General features: G+C 38.7%; 1 protein-coding gene across 5 annotated transcripts; it reads right to left on the bottom strand.

Annotated features, from left to right (window-relative positions):
• Positions 1 to 1,994: 1,994 nt before the first annotated feature.
• LOC121898655 (macrophage mannose receptor 1-like) lies at positions 1,995 to 18,480 on the bottom strand. 5 transcript variants are annotated; one of them, XM_042413966.1, is made up of 5 exons: positions 18,443 to 18,480; positions 17,701 to 17,837; positions 6,799 to 6,905; positions 5,846 to 5,968; positions 1,995 to 3,198 (listed from the first exon to the last, which is right to left on the bottom strand). In XM_042413966.1, the coding sequence occupies exon 5, from the start codon at positions 3,143 to 3,145 to the stop codon at positions 2,339 to 2,341; it is 807 nt and encodes a 268-aa protein (XP_042269900.1). In that variant the 5' UTR covers positions 3,146 to 3,198; positions 5,846 to 5,968; positions 6,799 to 6,905; positions 17,701 to 17,837; positions 18,443 to 18,480; the 3' UTR covers positions 1,995 to 2,338. The 5 variants fall into 5 exon arrangements, with proteins under 5 accessions (XP_042269900.1, XP_042269881.1, XP_042269890.1 ...); XM_042413947.1 differs by having other exon boundaries at positions 5,846 to 5,963; XM_042413956.1 differs by lacking the exon at positions 18,443 to 18,480 and adding an exon at positions 18,047 to 18,078 and having other exon boundaries at positions 5,846 to 5,963.
• Positions 18,481 to 19,498: the final 1,018 nt, after the last annotated feature.

Genomic DNA, 19,498 nt, shown 5'->3' with positions numbered 1-19,498 from the left:
GAAACCGAGCACACATTTCAGAGTCCATCAGAGTATTACAGAAAACTTGCTGAATAGTGAACTGAGTCATCGTTTTGATCAGCGTGACTTCAGGGTAGTGGTGGACATGGAAAGCTGCTGGTCACAGCTACCTCTGGGAAAGAGGTGACTCTCCCGTCTTCTATAACGTCCTTATACTCAAAGGATTTTGACTTTGACAATCTGTGTGCACAGTTGAGCATGTTGCCAGACACCATTAAGACATCAGCAATTCAAGCCAAGCCTGAAAAACCATCGGTAAGGTTCATAACTGAAGCAATGAATGCTGTCCCTGTGGACAAAGAACTACAGTCAGAAGTGCACAAACTGTTGAAACTGTTTTTTCACATTCCCAGTCACTACAGCATAAGCTGAAAGATCTTTCTCAACACTTGGCTGTATTAAAACATACCTATCTACAACTATGACACAGAGAAGGCTTACTGACCTGATGTGCAGCCATATACACCTGGCAAAGAATTTGTCCAGCAAAATGAGCAAAGCAGACTGGTCTTCAGGAAGTTCAAGGAACACTTAAGTAAATAGTTTTTTTGTTGTTGTTTTTTTTTAACATAACCTACATATTACTGTCATAGTCATTTTCTATGGTATGGCTGGACTATTGCGTTGGTTACTTTTAATTTCACTGCACTTGTCTCAAGTGTGTGGGTGTGTGCACGGCTCTGCACGCTCCACCTGTTTCTGTGTTTAGATAGATATCTATCTCCTGAGATATTTATCTCCTGAGTGCTGACTTGTGATAATAATGAATATGATGTTGATTTAGACTTGCAGCAGGATGTGTTTTGGTTGTGGACTGGATGTTTGTTGTTCACTATTGTTTCATCTGTACGTTTATGTGTAAATAGACTTGGCCTGTATTTTTGTGTTGAATCAGAGGGGTTAATCTGAGCATGTGTATTTCATGTGCATGTTCATCATGCATGTAGATGTGGCGCCGTGTGGTGTCGGACTAAAAAAGTGTTCTGCAATGTTACTCAATACTCATTCATCAGTAATATAGATCTTTGTGTGTTTCAATGCATATGCCCCCACCCTCTAAAAAGTGGTGCTCTTTTCTGCATTTTGATTTATACCCTTGTCACTCCAAACCACAAATGTCAGGAAAAGTACAACACGTCATCATAATTTCTAATTTGCAGCAGTGTTGTAAAACAGTGACATCACACTCTCTCCTTGGAGTGGTCACGCTCCTTGCTGAAAGTCAGTGTAGGACACGTCATAAATAACTTAAGTCCTACTAAGAAGTGTTTTTAGTCTTAGCTCAAATCTAAGTCTGATTCCAAAGAGCAATTCTGAGATGCCTGATCAATATGGGCCCTGAGCAAACTCCATCTGTTGACCAAGACCTGGAAAAAACAAGTTAAAAGTTGGGTTTTTTAATCAAATACCATAACTTATGTTTTTCTTGCCTGTTAATAAAATATTATAAGATATGGCATTTGCAGAAAGGCTAAGTTTCTAAACATACTGAGTTTAAACAGGAGTGTGAGCACACAAAGCTAAAAAAAAAGAGAGACACAAGGAGCGAGGAGCTCCAGTAAGAACCAAAACTTTCTCTAATAGAGTATCCAGAGAGTACTGCCTGAGAAGTTATTTCAACCATCTATCAGCTGCATTTGTGTCAGGCTGCACTACTGCTTTATTATTGTGATCATTATTTATTATTTTTATTAGCAGCTTGAAATGTCAGCCAACTTTTAACTGTAGAATTTTTTGCACAAATTACAAAAGAATCACTCTTTCAGGAAAGAGCTTTCAAAGTTTGAAGTTTTCAATTAAGACTTTTGACATTATTATCAGTATTAACGATACCTGCTTTGATTTTACTGTGTGTAAGATTTAAATACCACCTCTCAGGAGTTTGTTAAACAAGTAATTCATCACAAGACACAAATGCTTACTCAAAAAAAAAAAAAAATCAAAAACAAGGTTTATTTAAATTAGACCAAAGATATAATGAAAAGAATTTTTGTTTGGATGGAGAGGGTCAGCATCATAATGAACAAATTTGCATTCAGTTTAGTGTGAAAATTATAACCCATGTTCTGTAATTTCAAATATTCAATAATTCTACAACTGTAAATATGTATTTCAGTTTTATATGTCTATATCTATATAGCACTATAGAAATTACCACCAAAATATTATTGTCTGATTTGACATGACTATCTTTGACATTCTTGGATCCAGAAAAGTCACATTTCTCTAATTCATAAATGCTCTATCTACACTTCTTCCAAAACAATCAGAAATACAGAGTAAAAGTAAAAATGTTAAGTGTAGTGATAAAACACATCTACATATGCAGGCCTTCAAGTACATACAGTCTAGTTTGTGGGTGAGCAAAAAAAATTCCTTCTCTCCAAACATCCAAAAGATCCCCCATCTTTGACATTGTCCCACAGTACATCCCTGTTGCAGGGCAGGCAGGCCATTGTCCCCGTAGAGGTTTCCTGTTCACCCACAGCCAGCATCCTGCCAGGTAACGGAGACCAATCCACACCTCTTCTGTTTGAGCATCTTGAATAATTTTTCCGGCATCCCAGTTTGAGCCACTGAAGTGCATATGTGGGAGGTCATAGTTCATGTTGTTTGAACTGGGATCAGTGTCAAGAGTCCTGCAGTGTTCCAGAGCCTCCTCCCATGTCTTGTTCTCTTTTACTAAGACCAGATCATCTTTATAACACAGAAATGCATGTGGACGATCACATTGCCAATTATACAAAAATCCATCTGCTGTAACAACACAATTCTCATTTCGGTTATAGTTAAGTAGATTGAAGTTGTCACTCCAAGATGTAAATCTGGTTTTCTCTCCGTTAGACCAATTCCAGACATCATTTTTGGCTCTATGGAGACCAATCCAACATTTTGATGTGAAATTGCAAGTCCCAGATGTTATGTTTAATTCCACCTGGTTTCTAAAGGTGGCCAGGTCAATATGGTTCTCCCGACAGTACCTTTGGGCTTCAGACCAGGTCTTTTTTTGTGTCTGATGAACATACATTCTTCGTTGATGACTGCCCCGTACAAACAGAAGGAGGATGAAGATGAAGCTGAGAATGGTGATGAAGAAACTGTTGAGCCTGCTCTTCAACAACATGATTCTCCGGAGGTGACTTGACTTTCAACATCAAGACATCCCTGGTTAAATACCTAGGAAAAAAAAACTCAGTATTTGCAATCACCACCACCAGTTTACCAATAAAATTGACTTGGACAGGCCTACCATCACTCCCCAGACTGCCCCTAAAGCAAACTGACCAACTGCAGTATGTCACCCACATTATTATGGGATGGCATAAGCACACACACAACACACAGGCTCCATGCAAGCAGAATGGCCTTTTTCATATAGGCAACATTTCATATATTAGATTATTATTACTGATGCATAAACAAGTAAGCAGCATTTTAATGTTGTAGCTGGTCAAGAAGCTAATTTAAAAATGTATATAAGTATATATTTTATATATGAATAACTATACAATTTGCCTCTGTGATGCAGTAGAAGTGGCATAAGATGCAATGTACACGTACTTACTTGCTATTACTTGTTATATGTTCCACAGTGTTCACACCTTTCTTTGTTCTATTTGTTCTATTTGTTAGGTAAATCAGAAAAACCACACAAATCAGTGCTTCCTCATAATCAAATATGTCTTATGCTGGTCAAGGTCAAACAGCGCAGTGAATAGAACAATGTGGTGTCAGCAAACCTACTCTTGCTTGGATTGCTCACCATGTTTGCAGCAAAGGTCCTAAACTTGTTTTTTAAATCAAAATCTGCCAGTAAGTCTAATCACATTCCTCTAACCTCACGACCTTCACAGTTTACAGCCTGAAACGCCAGCACTCAAAAGTATACTCAATGGTGAGAGGGATATATCATTAACTTTGAACATAGAGTTGACAGTTATCAAAGAGCAAGAACAAACAATTCAATATTCCCGAAAAGGTCAATTTTAATAGATAGTCTGTTAACACTGGACACTTGTTTTCAGAATAAAGGCTGTGTGTAAAAGCATAAACATGGTATAAAAAGCGTGTAATTAAGAACAAAATAATGAATCAAAATAGACAGTGTCCCCTGAAGAAGGACACTTCTTTTACCACAGGCATCTGTTTGGATAGAGAGTGGCAGATGAAAGTTGCTCAGAATCAGAGATTCATTGCAAGGGGCCTCTTGGAGAGTGCCCTGCTCTTCACCCCGGGCCAGCTTGGTTTTATTGGTAGAGGTGAGACTAAAGGGCAGAAAATTAAAAAAAAAAAAAAAAAAAAAGTAATACCAGCTCAGCAGGGCCAAAAACATCCTTAACTGTCAACTGGTTTTATGTCCCTCCTGCTGGTTGCCTCCATTTTATCTTGTTGTGGTCTAAGAGCTCCCCCCTCACGCCCCCCCACAACTCTCCCCAGGATTCAGATGCAACTTTCAACTCCCAGAGAGAAGTTTCCTGACAATTTGATCTTTTGTAAGATGTCCTCCATGTGAATGAGTGCTCTTGCAATGAGTTTCTGAAAATGACAGTGTCACCCAGGTAAGCTGCTGAGATTGACTCTGTGCAAGAGAGAACTTTGTCCATCAAGGCTGGAGAAACCTGGTTTCTCCTGGGACAGGTGTGGTGATATGACAGCCTGCAAAGTAACTGTGGGGTTTCAGAAGAGTGTTCTGCAGAGATAAACTCTCATCCACACCCTGAACAAAACAACAAGCCTAATCACAGGGTTTCTTCTCTTCAGTTTGAATGTGGAGGTTTGAAGAAGAACTTCCTGACTTGTCTTTATAAGACCAGGATCTGGTTGCACAAGCTCTTCATAAATTCAAACTTAAAGGTGCCCTGTGGAGTTTTCTTGTAAACAAAAAGTTATGTTTACATTCACTGTTATTCACCAAAACTCACTGTGTGTATGCTTGTGATCTACAAATGTGCTACAAATCCATTTCTTTCATTTCCAAATTAGTTCTTACTTGTTGAGTTGTAACTAAATATTTACACAAAAACCAACAAAACCAACATTTGCCAACTAACATATGCTACGCAAACAGCTTTTTAATTCCCATTCATTATAAACTGCATGAATACTACTAACCCTGAAACACATATAGACTACCTCCATGTATGCAGACATAAATAAAGTCAGTAATTTAAAAAAGATTAACAGTTAAGTTAGATATGTCATTGTCATGTCATTTTTGTAAGTTATGCTACAGCTTGCGATGCAAAATTGACTGTTTAGATAGTTGATTGCTTTTGCATGTAAGGCACTACAGTTTCCTGGCAATTGATGTACACATTTATGAAGTCTTTACCAGCTATAAAATGTCTTTATTAATGTCTTTATTTTAATTGTGCCACTAGTTTTAATAAATCACTAGTATGAAACAGTTGTTATGCTGAACCAGATGCAAGTACTTAGATCTGCCTTTTGCTGGTCCACCTAACACTACCTCCTGGTTTATCAAAATGCACAGATAGGCAGCCTTAGCTTCTCTACTGGGACTTCACGCATTTTGGCTCAAGGTACAGTACAGAAACAAAATATTGACATGAATGACATTTAACTACTGGCAGCATTCTCTCCCTTAATTCTCTCTCTTAATTATAGCTGAAAAAGCTTCTGACGTAGGACACCACAGACTCGCTGGCTCCAGTGGGGTTCAGCTGGGCCTCACAGAAAAAGTCTTGTCCTACTTCCTGTTTGTAACTTTGTGAGCCATTTCCTGATCATGTTCCTTGACCCATACTCTGACCTCTGGTGACAGCAACCAACAGAACTGCTCAAAGATAAGAATCTCACCAACCTGTTCCTTGGTTCCGCTTGGTCACTTCCACTTGTGAAAGAGTTCCCTTGGTAGTGGAGCTCCCAGGGGGTCTCGTCCTGCATGATGTCAAGTTCTGTGGACTTCTGTCTGAAGACATCTACACTGATTTCATATTTGGTTAATAAGGCTTTGCAATATATAGCATATATTATGTTAGAATAAAGAATATGTCTCTTTTTTAAATGATAGTATTTGTCTGTTTCAGTTACAATTTCTGATGTGATGGCCTTTTAAAGTCTTTCCTTGGAATAAAACTAAAGACATATGAGAAAAATTACCATCAGTACAACTCATGTTACAGTCAGAACTGTCAGTTAAGATGGCTTAACAACAACCAAAAGTGTCTTCTAAAGCCATACAACACAACAGTGAATGGGTTTCAGGCTTTTTTAAATCACTGGGGAGGAAATTGAAAATGGGGACTATCTAGGGTTTTTGCATTTCAAATATGGTAAGTGTATCATAAGACTCAAATGTGTCAGTATGTTTGCTCGTGTCTGTGTGAGGGTGTCTTGAGTGACAATGATTATGAGTTCACAGAGGCACCGGTGAGCAGAGAGTAAATGACAGCATGCTGAGAAGGAAATGAACAGAAAATGAAGATTGTACAGTACCTTAATGATAGGGGGCATGAGATGAACATTGCTTAATTCTAATCACAAAATAACTTGGTTGGTGTTTCCTTTCAGAACTGCCCTATATAGCTCCAGTTGCTGCTCAGCCAAACAAAAGAAGGCAAATATCTATTTTGCATCAGTAATCTAATGGTACATTTCAGTTCCCACATATCCACGAACACACCCTGTAGACACAAATCTTTTTCCCCATTGACAACCTTAACACAGACTAAATGTGTTCCTGTGAACATCTAGTACAGATGTTGTGAAGATATATGACACTCATGATAATGCTGGGTAGAAAAAGTCCCTCACCTCACCGCCATTCTCTTGCTCCTCAAATGAGACTGTGTGGACCAATTGTGATTTGTGATCTTTCAGGACAGCAACAGCACGTAAAAATCACCTTTGACTGAGGAGACCTGTTTCACAAAGGAATTCTGTTGACATATGATCTGGCTTCGCTTTACATTTCAGAACTCTTAACCCTTTATTCTGCACAGATCAGATAACAAAATGTTGCTAAAGTTCCAAGGTCCAGGCTTAAATCAAAGGGGGATCATGTCTTTACTGTTTTAGCTCCAACGCCGTGGAACAAACTCCCCCTCAGCATCAGATCAGCTGAGTCAGTGCCTCAGTTTAAAAAGCTTTTTAAAGCCTAACTGTACAGACGGGCATTTGCATAACATTTTTATAATGTCTACTGAAATGTTTTTATGTCCTTTGTATATTTTGTTTTATCTCTCTATGTTTGACCACTTCTTGAAATCCCTGTTTTTATTGCCTTCTCTGTGTATGTTGTTCTTTTGAATTTTTTTTTTTATTTCTCTGTTTGCTATCTTTGCATTTATATTTTATAGTATTGTATTTTTTGAAGCACCTTGTAACTCTGGTTTTGAAAGGCGCTATAGAAATAAAGTTTATTATTATTACTACTATTACTATTATTATTATTATTATTATTATTATCATTATTATTACATCTGTGATAGGTCATAATGCATGTTGTCTCTGTACAACACAAGATTTCCTATTACAAAGACCTGAGAGTCCTGCAATATTTTAATAGTACAATATAGACATTTGAAGAGGCTCATGAACACTTGTCATGTCACTTCACACACATGCTTCAACCTTCTGTTACTGGCTGTCCTCATTTGCTTTCAACTTTTAAAAAAATAATAATAATAATAATCTCATAATCTTCTATTGTTCGACACATCTTGCAGGAATTTGAGAACCTTTTTTTAAACAGTAGCCAAAAATTCTGTGACGCTCATAAGCTCACACAGAAAGAGTAAAATAACACTTGGAGGTAATTCTCAAACCAAAGACTTACAAGTCAAGCTTAAATCTGTGAACACTGGACATCTCATTAAGCAACCAATTTACAAGAGTCAAGTTCAGCCGTAAGTATGTGCATCAGGTCCCACTCAATGGACCGAATGCTTAAAGACTGCCTGCATGCCTCCTGGTTTAGAATCATTGCCATTTCAACTAATCAACTAGGCAATGGCATCTGCTCTTGCCAGTTTGGAAAGCATGGATGTGTGTGATGAGCAGGGTGGAGTGAATGACATCTAGAGAGGAAACTGCAATTAATCTTAAAGCATAATGCCAGCAACATTATGAGAATATTTAGTGTAATATTAACAGACTAATTTTAATTTTAATGGCTTAGCCCTCAGGAAGATGAATTGTTGTAAACAAAAACATTTTAGAAGAATGGAAATTATATCTTACATATAATAAACTTATCAGGATATTATAGGGATATTATACAAGATAAAGTATGTATGTATATGTATATATTAAGGACAAAATAATGTGACTATTTTGTACCTTAGCCTAGAAATGATTGTAATAAAATTATAGGAATATTACATATGTGGCAGAAAATATCATAATATATATTGAGTATTATGAACAAACTATAATTTAAAATATTGTAGGAGGATTATTATGATGTTTCTTTAAAGGGAAAACTGCTATATTGCGCTACTAAATTGTCATCCCAGATTTTTCAGGCCAGCAAACAAGACAACAGCCCACCAGCAGCAGCTTTTCGTTGGCTGAGATGAGACATGATCGCTTCTGAAGTGTGAGGACATTTCAGCACGGGCTAATTAATTGTAATAAGGCTGGCTGGCACATACGTTGGCAATGACAGCCATGGGGTGAGAGGCGAAGGCTCAGCTTCCCTACTAAACCCAGTGTGGAGTTTGAGCCGTCAGGCCGCTGCGCTCCAGAGACTTGCTCTGGCACTCACCTAGATACACATCTGCTCTGATTAATCGCCTGCTTCGCCCAGTGCATACATTTCATTATCAGCTTTAAGTGGGCGAAAACAACAAGGATCAGGGCATTGAGCAAAGCTGTGACGAGAGGAAAGATGAAAGGAGGAAATATGAGTGTAATATATTGGGTGTGTAAAAGAAGTAGATGGCTAATGGCCCTCCTCATTTTCCCCTTAGTGACATTAAATAATGTTTTATCTTTATCAACCTCTATTGACAACCAATTGCAACTGCAAAATCACTTAACTCCTCATACACAGTTCATTAAACCCTGTTATCCCCTTAAGCTATGGTGGCTTGCCATTGGCGCCATATTCAATAAATCCAACAAAAATATCTAATGAATAGGTGAAATACAGAAATAATAATACAGCTTTGTCAGGACACATTTTAACTTTTGAGGGTGAAATGTTTTATGACACAGGTTGCTCTCTTGTTGCAGAGTGAGTGTGCTGCACAGGAGGAGGCTTGCTTAGCACCAAGCCAAACAATGGTTGAGTCACCAGTATTGATCAAAGTCCTATAACACACCCACAAAATGTATTCACTGTAACAGCTGAGGGTTAAGAGCCTTGCTCAAGGGCAACTTAACAAAAGATTTTGAGAAGGTGGTGTGTGATACACGCTTCTCAGCCTTCAAAAGGTGGGAAACGAAAGCGGTTTGGATGAGGGGGCTTTACCCTCCACCACATACCCGGTGAAGGATGAACCCTTACTCAGGCTACAGCCAAAGGTAATTCACCAAGATTCTCTCGTCCATCAGCTCTTCCATTGATTTTATGATTGTTCTTGTCCTTGCTTATCAAGAGCAAAGCCCTTCTGAGTTTGGTTTCAAAATGTAAGAAAAACTCAAAAGAGCAAGATACAAACCATTCTTATTCTCACAGACGTTTCATCTCTTGCCAAGTCCACTCACAGATTCAGCATAGAGCAACACTGCCATCCCCTGGCAGTTTCAGTTTAGTGCTTTGGCTTTTATCCATACAGACTGTGCTGCAGAGGGCACCAAACTTGTAAGAAATAGCATAGTTATGCAGGTCTGGATTCAGCCTTTGGAGCACAACAGTGGAACTTGAAATGAAATGGGTCAAGGAGATTTAGATCTGGGCCATTATTGTCAAAGAGAACAATGAGCATAGACTTGGGAGTAATTGGTAGAAAAGGGTAAGCATTTGTCATGTTAGTTCAGACTGGGCTCTGTGCATACCTAATAGGGTTTCACACAAATTACAAAGGCATATTGGCTTTATTACAACCAACACTATATTTGCGATCCCCAAGCATAATGAATATGTGTCGCCTTTCAGCTGTCTGATTAAAGGAGACCTATTATGCTAAGGGAGATTTCCTTTTCTTTTTTGATTATAAAGCAGGTCTAGGTGCTATATAAATACTGTGAAAGTATCAAAATGCTCAGTAAAATGAGAAATGCACACAGCCCGTATTCAGAAACTGTGCCTTTAAATGAGCCATTTGGACTTCCGTAAATTTGTGATGTCACAAATATGCGCTCAGCGTTTCCCCTACCATTGCCTTGGAGGGGTGCCCTGCCAACAACAAGACATAAAAACAACACTGCGCTGTTGTTGGATGTCAGGAAGCAAATTTGTCATTGCACAGCCTTCCAAAGGCTGGATAACCTTATCCTCAGTGGTGGCCATCACAATTTACCAGTAAGTTTTACCCAGAGCCCTTGTTTTACCTAGCTACAGTAGGTTACAATCCATTACCTGTGGTTGGCCTGGACATGCGTCACTCAGAAAACAGTCAGCCAATCAGATGTTCCAAATGTTTGTAAATACACCATGACAAAGACAATATTAAACTGGGAAAGGGGTATAATATGACCTCTCTCTTTCTCCAGTCTCCATTTGCCCACTCCACAAACTGAATATTTAGTAGAACAATTGTTTGACATTTTAGGAAATATTCATATTTTCTTTCTACCAGTGTTAGATGAGAAGATTGATACCACCTCTTGTCTGTGTGTTAAATATAAGGCTACAGCCAGCAGCCACTTGGCTTTAGCCTAACATTGGAAAAATTGGAAACAGAGAAAAAAACTTGCCTGGCTCTGTGAAAGGCAACAAAATCCTCTAAATCAAAGGCACCTCTAAATCTCACTCATTTGTTTAAAGAGGACCTATTATGTAAATTTCAGCTCTAAATTTTTATTTTTGGACTCCACTAGAGTAGCTTGGCATGATTCACAGTTCAAAAAACTCCTTATTTATCTTATACTGGCCCCTTATGCAGCCCCTCAATATACACAGTTTCTCTTACACTCCGTTTTAGCTCCTGTCTCTTTAAGGCCCCCCTCCCGATGAGTCCACTCTGTTCTGATTGGCCAGCTTTATGTATCAGAGTTGTGTAACTTTACTGTCAATGCAAACCAAACATTTCCTGCTTTACTGCTTCATTGGGAGACTTTCATTGTGAACAATTTACAGGAAGTAACAATGTGTTCATTACTGAATTAGTGGAGCTTCCCTAGCAGCGCTAAAAACCAGTCAAAACAACAACATGTGGAGCTATTTGTTCAGCGGATCAGTTATAAATAATGCAGAGAGGAATAGTACAAGCAGAAACAGCCACAGTGAGATGTTAATTGAAGAGCTGCAGACAACCAGCACACCTCCGACAGGTAAACTACTTATTTTACTTTGCTGTGCTGTGTAATGGAGTCGTGGCTACTCCCTGCGAGGAGCTGTGAACTCACGCGCTGTGCACGTAGCAGATGTCCATATGAAGAAATCCGTCACAAACTGACATCAGCTCGGGCTGAAAGTCGAAAAAAACGTTGAAAACTTGTGCTTTTTGCTCACAGGGATTACTGCTACATACGTTTATCTCATTATTTGACACGTCGGCCACTTTTAACATGATCATCCGATATTGTGACATTATATATATGTCTGAAAATAAGGGAAAGCGTAATACGTCCCCTTTAATCTCTACAAAAACCGAACTGTAAAAATAACAAGTGTTTTTTATGGGGGTGTGTGCAGGACTATTTCTTGTCTGAAAGCAGTGACTTCCAGCAAGAAATAGCCTAATGCTACCCTAACAACAAATACCAAAACAACTTGTCATTTTTATACTTTGATTTTTGTAACAATAGGCAGACTGTGTTACTTCTGGACAGGCTAGCTTTCCCCCCGCTTTCCAGTCTTTGTGCTATGCTAAGCTAAGCTAAGCGGCTCCTGCCTGAAGTTTTGTATTTAGCATACAGATATGAGAGACATTTCCAAAATGTTGCACTATTCCATTATAGCATTGATTGATATTACAGCATATAATGTCATTTTTACGTGCCCAACAGTGGTGATTTACGCTGGCTGATAAGGGCTAACATGCTGCAACTGAAGAAAACACATGCAAATAGACAAAATACAAGCAAATTAAGAAACTAACTTCATCAATTTGACAACACATGCGCACCATTTAGAAAACCACAACACAACACATTACAGAAACAACAACAGAAGAGTTTCCAGAGGACACTTAAGAGTGATGAACACGTCAATAACTCATAAGCGAAACATTAGCCGGAATAGTGATTTCATATTTAATCATTCTGTTTCAAAACTATTATTCATTATATTCATCATTCATCATTATCATTAATCTTCATCTTTTAAATGAAATTAGTGCATGCTGTCATTCAAACATTAAATTATATTCCAAAGACATGCAAAGTAAGATTTTTACCATTTTTTTAAAATGTAAAACAACAAACATAAATACATTAAAATTGTAATACTAGATAGCAGCGTTGTTGATTTGCTCACACAATGTCGCATCACTGAACAATCAAGTTCAAATAAGTAACAAAAATAAAAGCCCTATAACTCATATGAACCATATAAAAGGCAGCTCCAGTAATATGAAGAGTTTTACATGTTTTTTTTAGTAATACTGGGATGGTATCATGCCTCTGTGATGATCAGTGTAGGACAGAAAAGAGAGAAACTTCCTGTGATTCAGGAGTACAGATTAGGATGAGATAGAAAGACACAGATGACCGCAGACTGTTCCTCTTTGTCTGTCTCTGTCTGCCTCACTATCCGCTGGACTGCCTTTCGATCTGTCTTCATCTTCCTCTATTCGCTTCTCTTTTACATTGTTGACTTTAACACACACACACACACACACACACACACACGCGCACACACACACACACTAAATTGATTGGGAATCACAGGATAAACTTGTTAAAGGTTACCCAGTAACCAGACACTGGCAAACAGATTTGACTTATTGGAAAAGTTTCTTCTGGAGGCAGAAACAATCTCACTGGTAAAGTTAGACCTCACTGAGCAAAGCCCGAGAACCTCAGTTTTGTCTGTCTGAAGCCCTTTGGAAAAGGTAAGAGGTGGAAGGAGCTAAAATAAATCAAATAAGGGATTCATTCATGATACTGACAGTTTCATGAAAGATTGAATCAGTCAACCAAAATAACAGGGTTTGAAACCTTTATCACTACCACTTTAATTTTGCTTTCAGGCCCTCCATCGACCTGTGCCTGTTTGTGACAGGCCAATTTCTCAATGCCTAGAGAGAACAGTGCCTGTCCCCTGAACGCCTCTCAGATCGGTAGACATGACAATTTACCAATGCTCCCTAAACGTATCACACCAGAATATCTGGAGACTACAATTTTGAGTTGAGCTGAAGTTAATTGGATGAACTGTAGTACCCGTTCAAAACGTGCCTGAGACATCCTGCACTACGTCTTGAACATATATACAAAGTTCCTGTGCGTGAGAAACGGGAATAGAGCTTAACTCGCTAAACTTTTTCAATTCATTCTCTATGGTAGTTCTTATCACTACAAGTGTAATCCCATCTCCAACCACAATGTGGATTGCAATGGCAGGGTGGTGCTGTCCGTATTTCTGCTTGTTGAATGCACATGCAAAAGAAGAAGCAGAAGCAACGCAGTGTATGAGGTATTTTTATATATTTCTGAATATACCTTGAACGTACATGCCAAGTTTCATTCAAGTTTTGCTTAAGTCTCTTAAATGTTTTCAAGTCATTAACACTACAGATGTAGTCCCACCTTTGACCACAATGTGGGTTGCAATGGCAGAGTGGCACTGTCTGTATTACTGTTGGTTGACTCCACAGGCTGAAGAAGAAGCAAATCAACGTTATATATGAGGTCATTTTTTATATATTTCTCAAGAACCGCTCATCCAAACAACATCAACAATGCACTTCCTCATTTCCCAGCAAACAGGAAAAAAAATTCCAATCATACTTGTTATAAGCACAAATTATTTATTGCAATTAACTGAAAAAACATAGCATACTTTTGATAAACTGATCTCAAGTTGAGGTCCCCTTAGTAGCTTGTTCTGGAGCTTTCACACATATCACAGGTTTCCTTTGCAGCTGGAACTTGTTTAAACTTTCCATTATTATGAGTGTTTTTAGGACTTCTTGACAAAACACATTTCTGCTGTTGTAGGTTTGCTAGTTAGACCTGATGAATGACACAATTATTTATAAAAGAAAGAAGTCACCTACTATATTTGTATTTCATATTTCTATTTTAACTTCCATCTTCAATTGTAGCGTTCTTACAGGGGTTCTTTGGCTCCACCTTTATGGTTAAATTCTAAACTTTTTCCCTCAGGAAACATGTACAACTTTAACATTAGCCATTGGTGTCTGTCAAATTCAGGTGCTCTCTGAATGTGTCTGAAATCTGGTGGCAGAAGCAAAACAAGCCTAAAGGTTAGAAAAGCAGGTTTGTGCCTGATGGTGACAGGTTCAAACCAGTCCCAAAACATCAGATGGTGGCTGCACTGGGAAGTTTCCAGGTGTGAGTTTGTGTGTGATCAGAGCTTGGGTCCTAGTGAGACTCCCCTGAATAAATAAAGGTTTACAAAATGCCCTCAAAGTGGCACATTGAGTTGCATACAGCAGCTTTGCTTACACACATTAAACTGTTATTGCCTTTGGTACACAGCATGGAGGAGAGAAATGGGAAGGAGGCAAAAGTCTATCTAAAAGTAGGGGAAATAAAGATTTGAACCAGTGTTGATGTCACATTCTATGAATTCTAAGACTTGAATGCAGAGAGAAAGAAATGTAGACATTGAACATTCCTTAACCTTTTTGTTGTCCCATTTTGCCAGTTTGGAGTAAGCATTTCAGTAGACACAGAGCCACATTAAAACTCAGACTCTGTCTTTTTTCACTACATGCCATTATAAACACAGATACAGGCATGCAAACATGCTGCTGATCTCGGGCAGATCTACGACCATTTCCCATGTGTCTGTGTGAGTGTCGTGTTTCTCCATACTCTGCAGGTAAGTCCCTTTAGAGAAGGAGTAGCCCCCAGTGACGTACACACAGCCCAGCATGGACACCGCCCTGCACTCTATCCTCCTCTCCTTCATGCTGGCAAGCGGGATCTACTCATCTGTCTTTGGGTCGAATCGTTCAGCAAAGGTGGTCTGGTCCCCTACCAGGTACACATTGCTGTTCAAAGACACCAGACACATCCCTTACTCTGCAGGCAGCAACGACATGACAATAACTGGGTTTCCATCCAAGCATTTTGATGTAAATGTGGATATACTGACTTAAAACGGCTAAATTGGAAACAGCAAATTTTGAACTCACGTCTTTCTGCACGTACAATTAAGAGCAGATGTGATTATTTAGTGCTCATGAAGCAGTATTCTTGTTATCGGAATTACCTGGATGGGGACAAGGGGTTAGGATACTCCACTGGTCAACGTCCACCTTGTAACTTTGGATCTTGTTGTAGCTATAGCTGCCCTTGAAGCCATATTACCACCTGCTACATAGATATTGTTTCCCAACACAATCACTGAAGCATCCCCTAAACCTGTAACCATCAGTTGAAAGGAATAGTTCCAAGAAGTCACTGCTTCTGGACAAGAAATAATTACAACACATAAACCCCCATAAAAGCCATAACTTGTTGTTTTTACACTTTGATTTTTGTGCATATTAAACAAACAAAATATATGTGCATTGACCGGAGGTCTAACATCAGCACTTTACAATATTCTCAATAATAATTGTCTTGAATATGAAAGACCTCTTACAAAACACAAATGAAGCTTAGCGAAAGTTCAGTCAGGAAGACATCTTTTGCATGCTCAGGTAGTTAGTATTATTTCTCAAACCATCTGTCATTCCCATCCCTAACACATGCTCAATTATAATTTCCTTGCTGTCATTCCACTGGGTGTCAATTAAGACTGTTCACATCAGCTGATCACATCTAACCAATAGCGAGGTGACACACCTTCATTTGTCAGCCTATCATAATGTAGCTGTCTCTTTAAATATGTTTTCTCCTTCTCTTCCTTAGTGCTTTCATGCTGCTGTTTTGCACGCCCCACCACCTCCCCATCACCGTCCAGTCTTCGCAGATTCATCAGTGCATCGTCTCATCAACCTCATCAACCTCATCAGCCTCGGCAGAAGTCGTCAGCCACCACCACCACCAGTGTCTGGGCTCCGTGGGGGGATTGATCTTGCTGCTGCTCAGGACTGATGTCCTTCAATTCAAAATCTCCCTGTAGAGTCTAAGCATTATCAAAGCAAAGCATAATCTTCATATCATCTGTATAATAAACAATTCTTTTTGCTTCATTCACTTGTCTCTCTTGATTGAAATGGGAGTTGAATCTAAATTGCTCATATGATGATGCTGTCTGGCACACACTTTTGGAGCAAGCTCAAACATTTTTAATCTCCACTAATCACAGACTAATTCAATTCAATATCTTGCACAGAACACACTATACACCCATTAAGATGCACAAACTTAACAATAATATCTCACCTATGTGCCAGAAATGTACGTATGTAATGAGTTTTGGAAATATATTAGTACAACCACCTCAGAAATTATGGAAAGGAATATTCCACAGGATCCTAAAGTGTCGACCCTAGGAGACTTGAACCGATTGAAAACAAATGCGTCTGTTAAGCATTTTGTTTTATTTGCCAGTACAGCTGGGAAAAAAATGCATTTTAGAAAACTGAAAATCTGACCTCCCTCCCTCATATTGAAGATCCTCTACAATATAAGGAAAAGACCCACACTGTTTAGGAAGATCTGGGGAGCCTTCATAGATGCCTTACCTCTCCTCAAATGTGATGACTGATACTCAGACCTAATTTTGTGGTTTAATAATAAGTGCAGAGAACCAAACCAAATACAGGGGTTTGGTGGGAGTGGGCAGCTGCTTGTCTTTTTGTGCTGTCATTGTTATTTTAAAGGAGTGTGTATTGTACGATTTTTTGAGCATTACTGTTTTTTTTGTTGTTGTTGTTTTTTTGTTTTGTCCTATTTTGTTGTTTGTTAAATTATTACCAAAAAAACCTACACACAAGTTATAACATGTTAATTACTGAGCTTTAGAGGTGCAGGCAGGCAGATTTTGTTATCTTTGAACAGGGGCAGGCTAGCTGTTTCGCCCTATTTCCACTCTTTACGCTAAGCTAGGCTAACCATCTCCTGGCTGTAACTTTGTGTTTAGCAGGCAGACATGAAAGTGGTATTGATCATCTCATCTAACTCTTGACAAAAAATGACCATAACCTCCAAAATGTCAAACTGTTTCATTACATACTTAGCTTGTTTGCGCCACATCTATAGTAGCACTCACGTGCAATATAATACCCATCATTAGAGGAAAGTTGAGTCTGCTTCAAAGTCTTCAGTTGTGGTATTAAACCAATTTGTACATACCTCTTTCGTGAAATCCGCCTACAGTCAATTAACCAGTTTCAACATTTTGATCATCTTGGTTGGGTAATTTTTTTTTTTTTTACAAAATTCCAAATTCACATGTGCATCAAATCTACTTTCAGGTGTAGAGGTAAAAAGATATTGTGTGCCATACTTATGGAAACGCACCTTGCACCATTTTAGCTACAGCCATCCACTTCCTCTTCAATGGATCATACAGTTCGGTCAGTGCCATGGCTGAACCTCCTCTGTAGCCTCCCATAACATACACACAGCCACCAAAGGCCACTGGACAGTGTTAGTATCTGCAGGAGGGTTGATAAATTAGTATTGTAGACCAAATTTTACACCAAGTTCATATTCCCAAAATAGAAATAAGATGAATCGTTTGTGTTCAGAGAAAAGACCAACCAACTCATGGAGCTACAGTTAGCTTAATTAGCTAGCAACAGTAATTAAAGGGGCGTGGCTTAGCAAAAGGCTAATGTGTAAAGGTTAAGATATTGAGAGGGACCTGGCTGCAGCAACATGACAGATGAAAATCACCATGGTCATCCATAGACAGGAAGTCATTTTGCCCTTTCAGAACAGAAGTACAATCATGGATGTATTCTAAGAACTGGATACAGTTGGATAGATGGCACCTATTCGATTTATAGAGGAATGCTCTCATGGTGCATTAGCCAAGAAAAGTTTCTAGCCTCCGGGTTTACTTCTGGGAGTATGCAGCCCACTGAATATGTGTAGAAGTGTTTCTCTCACTGGCCCCGCCTGTGAGTCCCTGCTCAACCCATGGACTTTACATTGTGGTGACGTCACAGATTTTAATATTGATTTTCTTGGCCCTGAGCAAGTTTTACAATTATAAAACCACAATGGATCAAAAATTCAGAATAGAATCATAATTGACCTTGTTTGTAGTTTGAGATGTCCTGTCAACAGTTTTACAGATATCCCTTTTATAATGACGGTCTATGGGGAAAATGCTTTTTGGGCCACTGGGGATTTTATCGCTGCAATACCGTGAATGGCCACTGGGCAAAATTGAAAGAAAGGCTGAGAGGCAGCACTATATCCAGATCTTATTATACATCCATGAGTATAATTTTTCCCCACAACTTAATTTAAATAAATTACTCACGTTACAACTACACAAAGTCGGTTCTCTTGGTGAAGTACCCTTTTCAATACAAGAAGCAGATTTTTACCCCAGAAACTTTATTCAAATAAGTAAACAAATGAAGCCAAGAATACTTTTCCTGCATCCCTGTCATTTCTCATTTATTTTTAATCTTAAAACAAAATATTTTTTAGGATTTACTTTAAAAATCATTAAACATTATTTTCTTCTTCTCAAGAACTCAAGGCCTACTGTATAACTCCTAAAAATATGTAACAAATATGAACTTTGATTAATTTTTATCGTAGATTAATGACACTATACTAATAAACTATATTCAATTAATTGGTAATACTGTCTCATTGTTTCGTCTTCCTCTCCTTAGTTAATACCGGAAAAAAGAACCACTTCCGCCACATCTCGTCATATGACTTCCTGTGCGTGGATGACCACTTGCAGGACCTGCAACCAGGTTCTCTTGAAGATATTGGCACATAAAAATTTTGTAGCACTTTAGCTTTTGACACCCCTGCCCATGCTAGAAGAAAAACATACAATACGATTGCAGTCCTTGTCTTCATGACCAACTCCCTGCCTGTGGCTCCCCTGTTAACCATTAACAGCTGATCACACAGAACACAATAACTTTGGTCACACCATGTTTGTTTCAAAGGTTTTTGTGATAACTTTTTGATCTCTGGGAGATTTTTCTCTCTTTTTTCCTCCCCCCGTCTTGCAGGGAGGTCACAGGTTGTGGTGTGGTGGAGAACAGCAGCCCTGGAGCTGGTAGGGATTCATTCTAGCTCTAAAAGGTTAGTACAGTTCAGCAGATGTTTGCTAATATGG

This window comes from Thunnus maccoyii, chromosome 1, assembly GCF_910596095.1.
Source record: "Thunnus maccoyii chromosome 1, fThuMac1.1, whole genome shotgun sequence".
NCBI lineage: Eukaryota > Metazoa > Chordata > Actinopteri > Scombriformes > Scombridae > Thunnus > Thunnus maccoyii.
The sequence above is the reverse complement of the archived record's forward strand: the minus strand, read 5'-3'. Positions and strand labels throughout refer to the sequence as shown.